General features: G+C 43.6%; 1 protein-coding gene across 1 annotated transcript in view; it reads left to right on the top strand.

The window, feature by feature from the left end:
• Nucleotides 1-8,562, top strand: part of CDRT1 (CMT1A duplicated region transcript 1) — a 31,580-nt gene that overhangs the window by 752 nt on the left and 22,266 nt on the right. The window contains exons 2-6 of the mRNA XM_019542740.1: nucleotides 732-908; nucleotides 3,147-3,347; nucleotides 3,447-3,574; nucleotides 7,205-7,327; nucleotides 8,369-8,481. Of these exons, the coding sequence (XP_019398285.1) occupies nucleotides 732-908; nucleotides 3,147-3,347; nucleotides 3,447-3,574; nucleotides 7,205-7,327; nucleotides 8,369-8,481 (742 nt within the window). The remainder of the gene's footprint in view (nucleotides 1-731; nucleotides 909-3,146; nucleotides 3,348-3,446; nucleotides 3,575-7,204; nucleotides 7,328-8,368; nucleotides 8,482-8,562) is intronic.

The raw sequence follows: 8,562 nt of genomic DNA, 5'->3' as shown, positions 1-8,562 counted from the left end.
GCCGTCTTTATGCCGTCTTCTGCCAAAAAAAAACAAACAACAAACAAGGACCCAAACGCAGATACCCTAATGCAAACAGTCCTGTTGGACTATCTCTTTAGCCTGAGCAAATCAGCATGTTCTTATGTACACCAGCTAAGGATCTGGCCCAAAGTCAACAAGACCACTGCAGAATAAGATACTAACTTAATGTGTCATCATGACAAAATGTGGCCCCAATCTGCTATTGACTTTTGTGTGTATGTGTATGTGGCTTTTTTTGTTCATTTGTTTTTTAAATACCAGTTATAGAAAGTACCTACAGCTACAAATACTCTTGCTGGAGTTAAAAATAGCTTTAGGAATATGAATGATAACAGGACAGATTTTCAATTTAGCTCGTATATTTTAAGCGCACGTAATTAAAGGGAAGCACAAGAAAAGACAAAAGAAGTAGAAAACCAATACTGTATGTGCACAAACACTGTGACATTCTCCATCAGCTGAATTTGGCCAAAGAAACTTATGTTTGCTATATATAGGTTAATGTATAGCATAAACTTGCTATACGTAAACAAGCCAAAATGCTGCTTCTAGGTCACATTTACTCCTGAGCTGGCATTCGTTATCTAGGAAGGGCATCTGCTTTGAGTTATTCCCTTATTTGGAGGTGTGGTTAATAGGGGACTTCTGTTGCCCTGTGTTTTAGCTTTGCATGTTTTGATTGCTTCTATATTTGCATCTTCTTTCAGATGAAGAAAAAGTCTCTGTGTCAGTGCTTGAGCCCAAAAGCAGCTTCAAGTCAGAAGAACACACTACATCCATCTCTCAGATTCATTTGCAACCCCCATCTCAAGTCTTCAGCACTGCTTCCACTGTCCCTGGAAGTGGGATCTCATCTGCAAAGATCAGCCAGTATAGTGAAATAGGTAGCATAGCAAATGCATTTAATATGGATGACATTTCTAATGTGCCTAGAAGTAAGCACTGATGCCATCTAGCAACCATGCCATCTTGCTGTATGATCTTCTCATTTGCACAAGATAAGCAAGGCCAAACCAAGGTGTGCAAGATGCAGCAGAAAATGTTGCAGTTCCGTAAGTGGAACTTCTCTTGCTGGGTTAGCGTCAAGGGCTGCTGTGCTTCTAGCAGTGACGTGTTTTAAGAGAAGAGTAAATTCAAAGTCCAGCCTTCCTGGCTGCATCCAGACATGCAGGTACATGGGGTTTGTGGCACCACAAACTGCATACCCAGAATGCTAAAATACACCCCATGCTGTAGATCTGGGGTATGTGGGGTATGTATGCTGAGGGGAAAAAAGCAGCATGGTGCAAACTACAATAGTGTGTGCCGGAACAAATGGAGGCTTAATCCTCCAGGGAGATGCTCTGACTGGCAGCCAAAGTGTCTCTACTATTTAATTTGTGCCCCAGTTGCTCCAGCACACCAGGAGCCGGGAGGAGTAGGGAAAGGGCAGTTTGCTCAAAGGAGGACAATTTGTTCCTCACCAAACAAAGCACACGTGCAGGGGTGTATGCTGCAGCACATGATCCTGCACATCTGGCCAGGCCCCTGGCCATGTCCAGATGAGTGTAGCCATGTGGTACGTGGTACAGCAGACACGTGTGCAGCATCACATGCTGTAGGTTCAGTTGTTCTCCATGCTGCAAAGGAGCAGTATGGAGGGATATCCAGGAGTCAAAAAAAAACCCTGAAAAAAAAAGAGCGGAGCAGCACATACAGTGGCAGTGTGTGATGCCCAAAGCCGGATCCTGGCTGGCCAGAGCCATGCTCTGCTGCCAGCCAGGCTCCACGCAGCAAGAGTGATGTGGCTGCCACCCTGGGAGGCCCCCAGTGATGATTTTGGGGCCACCCCTACCCAACCTGGAGTAACTTGCTGTGTGCCAGAGCGCATGTGGCACACGCCTTCCCCAAGGACAATTAGCAGCAGCACAAGTTGCACCATTGGCGATGCATAGGGTGTGCATGCAGGTGCATGTGCACCCCCTGAGCTTGGTGGTGCATCCCATGCAAAAAGGCGCTGCCAATGCTGCTGGTGGCGTTTGTGGGTGGTTGCCAACTTCTGGTCAGTGCTCTCCATACTTCCCTGCCGCTGACAGCGCTGTGGCTGCCTACGGGAGCTCACCATTTGCCCCCTCTGCTGCCGACAGCACTGCCACTGCCTGCGGGAGCTTGCTGTGCCCCCACAGCTTCTGGGGTCATGTGGTGATGCAGCATTCATGAGTTGCCCAACTGCTAGTTGTCTCTGGAGAACCAAATGTCCTCGCATGTCGTGTGTCCATTAAAGGTTGCATAGTGCTCTTTTGAAAAAGTAATGGTGCTCATTCTACCAGAACTATTTGGATTCCCAAAGGGTCTCAAGCCAACATGGATAACACTAAGTTTAGAGATAAGAAATCCAGAAGAGATTACTGCTAGATTAGGGTTTACAGTACAGCAAGGAAGCTAAAAGAGGTTATAGATACTGAGGGAAAAATGTGAATATAGAATGTTCTCCATTCTTCCTTTCCCTATTATCCCAGGTACAGCCTATCCCTTCCATTCCCTTCTTAGCAGTACCATGGTATAATTTTTATTTCCACTGAGATGAAGGGAGAGGGGTCGCCTTTTTCTTTTAAGCAGAAGGAATCCCTCCACAGATGGATCTATTGAGTTTTTTGGCAAAGGGTCTTCTGTACTTCCTTGGTGCAAAGAGATGGGAGTAGAGGAGGCACAGAAGTGGTAGTTGGAGCACATCATCTTTTACTTTTTAAAAAACTATCAAATTACATCCCTGCTAAAACTCCATGGAATGGTTTTAAAGGTCTTCTAATGGCATAAACGTGCGAGCTACTGAGAGCCCTTAAAACCCATTCAAGTCAATGGGAAACAAGAGTGTTCATCATGTTGCAGAACCATGTCTTCAAGGCTCAGGTGTTGACAGCACAGGATGTTTTTCAAGGCACTGATGATCTTCAGCTCCCACAGAAGTGTGTATGTTCATCAATAACTTTGGAACTATAGTTTAAAGAAAAGAGCTGGGGAAACAGGTTTTATTTAACCCTATTCTTGTGTAGTGCAGCAAGGGGCAGATACCATGAATATATTTCAGTGCTTGGGTACTGCTTAGAAACTGTAAACTTCTTGCTAATTCTGTTGATCCATAGGCAAATCATTGTGCTTTTGGCCCAGAGGCATGGCACACTTCTTCACAGCAAACAGTGAAAAGGAGGATGAACTATCTACTGCTTCTTCAATCAACCCAGCACTCACCCTTATCCCTGCATCTTTACAGTCAGCCTCTGGTGTCAACAAGTATAAAGACTTCATCCGCTGCCTGCCAATCCACCTGTCAAAGTACATCCTGGGTAGGCCCCTCTTACTTCCTAAACACAATTACTCCTGAGGTTTCCTGATGTCATAATTTTTGGCTTGGAGTTAATCAGCTTGTCCTTGCAATTTCTCAGGGTTTCTGGATCCAAAGTCCCTGAGCAGGTGCACTGATGTGACTCCGTACTGGGCTTTTGTGGCCAAAGAGGTCAAGAGGGAACACCTGTCACAACGAGTGGTCCAGGAAGAACTTGTGTACTTGCAGGTAACTGTCCTTTTTTGCCTCTTATTTTGCCATTGTGGCCATAGAGCTCTTTGACTCTAACTCCTGTAACCATTAGATAGGAGGGCTTTTCCAGGGATGCTTCACCAACTTCTTTCAGTTTTTTTTCCTTTGTCATTCTCCAGTGCTGGGTTAGGTTACAGTCAGTCATACTCACAGCAATAAACATGTTAGAAAAGCCTTTATTGATTCTCTGCTAATTGTGGACAAGGGCTTATAAACAAGAATGGCATAAACCGAAAAAAACATCTTGATTGCAAACAAGAATGTCTACATGAGCTGACCGGTAGGGCCCTATATCAGGTTGCAGAGATGTTTTAATGAGTTTGGCATCCAGAACAGTTGAGTCTTATTTAGCTTTACTTCATAACATAAAAATCCTGAGAGCTTCTGCAAGGCAAGGTCAGAGTGAATGTTCCACAGGAGAAAGCTGAAGGAACAAGAACTTCAGTTTACATCAATGATTCTCAAACTTTTTAAACTTCAGGCACCCTTGTTTGACTGAAGGCACTTTTCCATAACTTTTGTGATTTAAGCAACATTATTTAAAAGCCTAATGTATTTATTACAGTTTTACCTCCTTGCAGAGGGGCTGTAGCCAGCCAGGGGTGAGCCTTTTCATCTGCTTATCTTTTCACACCTTGTAACACCCTTCAGAAGAGCTCAGGACACCCCAGGGTGCCCTGGTACCTTGGTTAAGAATTACTGGCTTATACCTGTATGCAAAGTTCTGCCACAGGACTTAATATGGAGGCAAATGTTAGGAAGGAGTAGGACTTTAAATTATATCATACGGTGCAAGCTGGGTTTAGAATAAATTTGGAAAGCCATCCCTTCATTTTCACACTTATGATAAGCTTGATTATGCAGCAAATTTGAGATGAATTTTAGGTAAACTTGTGCTGAAAAAGTTTCAGTTGACTCTAACATCTGCTGAACATGGAGGATACAGCATGACAGGTTTAAAGCTCGTAGTGGGTTACACGGTGTAATGGTTAGCATTCTGGACTCTGAATCCAGTGATCCAAGTTCAAATCTCAGTGGAACCTAAGTATTTTGGGCGGCTAGGATCTGGAACCAACTTCCAAGAGAAGTCGTGCTGGCTCCTCCCCTGGGGGTCTTTAAGAGGAGGCTGGATGAACACCTTGTTGGAGTTGTTTGACCCCAGTACTCTTTCCTGCAGTGGCAGGGCAGCAGACTTGATGATCTGCCCAGGTCCCTTCTGACCCGACCAACTATGAAACTGTGCTGAGTTACTCCAAGCTGCTCCTCAAGCAGTGGGTGCTAGAGCAACCCAGCACACAGCAAGGGACCTGGCCAGGCTGCCAGTGTGTGGTGAGTTGTTCTGTTTTAAATTCCTTCTAAGAAAGCCTAAATTCCAAGAAAGCAGAAATCTGTTTCACCTAGTGAATGCCCAAAGGGCATCTTGAGGCTAATTCTAAATTACCCAGCTGAGGTGTAGAAGGATCATTTTGCTCACTCTGGGTGCATGAGTGCATCCATAAGAATAGGGAGTCATCTCCACATCTCTGGAGAGTGATCCTGCCCCTATAGTGGGGGACATATATGGACCTAGTAGGGGTAACAGAATCACTCCTACACAATAAACAAATAGCTCAGAGTTAGACCCAAGCTGCACTTTGGTCACCCAGTAAATGGAACACAATTCTGTTCCAAGCTTTTATTGCCTTTTCTTTGCTTTAGTTTTCACTGAAAAATTTAACTTTGATCAGATGGCTAACACAATAATCACCAGTGATGTGGGGGTAAGTATTCAGGCTAAAATAGGGAAGGAGAAACAATGGAGGAAGTTAGATGTTTTCAATTCAGCTGGGTGTGATGAAGTTGAAAATGGACTATCGTATTCTTAGAGCTGTTAACAGTTGTTTTTGAGAAATTTTGGAGGATGGGTGAAGTTCCAGAGAAATGGAAAAAGGAAAAGAGTGCCTCTCTTTTAAAAAGTGGGGAAAAGAAGAACCCAGAGAATTATAGACTGATCAGCTGGAATCCAATTCATGGATAGACACTTGAGCAAAAAATGAAAACCACAAAGAAACAAAACAATATATTTGTAAAAACTTAGAAGATAACTAGGGCTGCCTATACACATGCCTAGGGGTGGATAGGGGGTGAATTTTAATTAGAGCAGTTCCCAGAGAGTTGATTTAATTAAAACACTGCAGTGTCATGTATATTAAGCCTCTACGTTTTTTAAAAATGGCTGCAGGGTGCTTTAACTGAAGCTTATTTGATGAGCATTAGTTAAAGCACCCCTGTAGCCACTTTGAACCATGCGGGGGCTTAATACAAGTGACACTGCAGTGATGCTAGAGTATTCTAATTAGAACATGAAGCAGACTTGATTGAGTCTGCTCTGACTTGTTCTGATTAGATGTGTTGGAGCACATCCTTAGACAGCCAAGTTGATGAGTAAATCTCCATCACTGGCAGTTTTTAAAAGCAGGCTAGACAGATACAGATCCAAGAAAGCTTGGATGTAGTTGATGTTGCCTTGGAAGTCCTCCTCCCATCCTTAAGTTCTATGATTCATCCCTTGGAATCTTCTCAGTCTTGTTAGTTCCTGTGTCCTGGCTGCTGTGTCAATACTCACCCATTTCTGGTTAAAAGATATTGATGAATCCGAACGGATTTCTCAGTGCTGACAATCCCCACACCTTGGAGAAGTTCTGAACATACCTTGCAGCTCTGTATGAAGGTTAAGATTGACATTTTTAGGGGTCTCCTATATGTTAGACAAGTACCCTAACTATTAAAGTATATGAGTGATAGGTGGAAAGGCCCTTCACCTTCATCATACAGTTGCTAGATGTAATTCTTCTACAATTGTATAATTAGGGACTTTTCTGGGTGATCCTGTTATGCCACAGAGCCCTTGTGGCTGTAGCAGTCCCTTACTGAGCATGCTCGGAAGGGCAAGTACAACTGCACAGGTGGAAATAGAGTCTAAAGTATGTAAGCATCAAGAATGGCACCTAAGAAGTTGCATTTGGATACATAAGGAGCAGATGAGTCAAGATGAAAGAAGATTTGGCCCCTGATGTTTTGGTTCTATTATAATGCATGAAAAATCCCATTTTTCTCCCTTCGTGGTAATAATTCGGCTGAGTTAGTAGTATATCAAACAATTCAGCTGTTTTGCAAGGCTTCCCCCTCCTTGTTTTTGTATATCATGTAGTATATACTTATTATTTTATTTTTAGACATCACTTTAAGATGGAAACTATCTGCTAGGAGGCAGAGTTATACGAGAGCTATGAGACAACTGCTCTGATCAAGAAGCATTAAATATTATTTAGTAATGAAATTTCCTTAGTATTAGTTTAGAAGCAAAACCAATATGATCAACTGTCAAGCTAATTTACTCTCAGGAGCAATATAATAACAACAAGCTTGTGTGCGTGGTTCAGGTCTCTTAAGCAATGCACCAGTAACAACCAGTATAAGTAGTAAATTCTTCTTATCCTTCTCCACTGCTTCCCATAGAAACAAGTAAGTTCTGTGCTTAAAACCCACAAGTACTGCTTTCTGTGTTCTTTTTGCAGTGCATTTGCCCTGTACAGTAATGGTACCAGTGTTTGTTATCAATTCCAGGGGTCATGCCCTAAGGGAGTAATTCCCAACTATGCGAAAACTGTCGATGTTACAATTCCAAGGATAACCAAAGATGGAGATATCATCCCAGTGAAAAGCCGAAAATGGAAATGGAAATCTAAGGTGTGTTGCACATCTTCCGCCTCCCAGAATTTTCCTATGTCTGAGTGAGGGGGGAGATACAGGATTGAAAATCAGGAGTTTCTGTGTTCTAATTGTCCCTTTACCATGGGTACAACCCCTTCAGTGAGTGAGCCACAAAAAGGCCCCATTCTTCCAGAGGCATAGCAGGGGAGCACCATACCCAAGCCAGTTGTGACACACAGGGCAGCACTGGTTGCTGCAGTACTGATTGTGGCAATGTGATCAGCTGCCACTGCAGTGGGGGCTATTTTTGAAACCCCCTCAAAGGCAAGACCTGAGACTGCTTCCTCTGTGTTGTCTGCTGTTGTCCCCCCCACCCCTTTGTTATGCTATGCCATTCTTCTTCCTTTACCTCCTTGCTTGGAGGAGAGCCTACATTTAGTGATGGAGATGACATCTTCCTTGGAGATGTGCTTTACTTGAGGAAATCCCTTTCCTGGCTTCTGAGAACAGTCTGGATTCCTAACCTGTACAGGAGAACAGAGCCCAAGATAATGAAGCTCTGTTGGGCACTCCTTGCTTTGACTCTTTTTTTTTTTGTGAATTTGTAGTAAAAACTTAGCTTCAGCCTTATTTCCCAGGACCAGAAGGAGCTGCTGAGGCTTGGCAACAGATAAAATAAAAGTATCAATAAATGGCCTGATTCTCAGCTATTCCATCCATGCACGTAGGGTAGGAACAGGGTGGAGGAACTGACTTTGCACTTCCCACATTTCAGGATTGCCTGAGGCCAACACAGTTAGTGTCCAGCATAAGTTAGGGAAGCCTCAAGGTTGCTCCAATTTCTCATGCTGCAGGAAGTAATGAAGAGCCCTGATGCAGTATTCTCTAGATACACCCTCGCCCTGTGTCCAACAAGCTCTTCTGGCAGGGGAGCACACTGCACAAGGCATCTTTGTTAAGTCCTTTTAGGGTATCTGAGAAATGAGCTGTATAAGAGGTTATCTGTTATAAGGTGTTATCCCCTATCTTTCTTCCACCACAGTTATTTATTCCTGTTTCCTTTATCTCTGGCCCTAGGAGGAAGAGAACAACCTGCAGGCTGCTTATCACGGCCAGCAAACTGAAGTCATTCGGATGGAGGAGAGAAACATCTTGTGCAGCTCCTACAATGTGCGCGTCCTCATAGACCAGTATGTACACTACAGGGAACCTTACTATATAGTATTTGGCATCACAGCCCCTGCCACTTCTGGGAATCTCAAAGTGTTTTA

Source organism: Crocodylus porosus, unplaced genomic scaffold, assembly GCF_001723895.1.
Source record: "Crocodylus porosus isolate Cpor-Errol unplaced genomic scaffold, CroPor_comp1, whole genome shotgun sequence".
Classification (NCBI taxonomy): domain Eukaryota; kingdom Metazoa; phylum Chordata; order Crocodylia; family Crocodylidae; genus Crocodylus; species Crocodylus porosus.
This window is presented reverse-complemented; position numbering and strand designations above follow the sequence as displayed.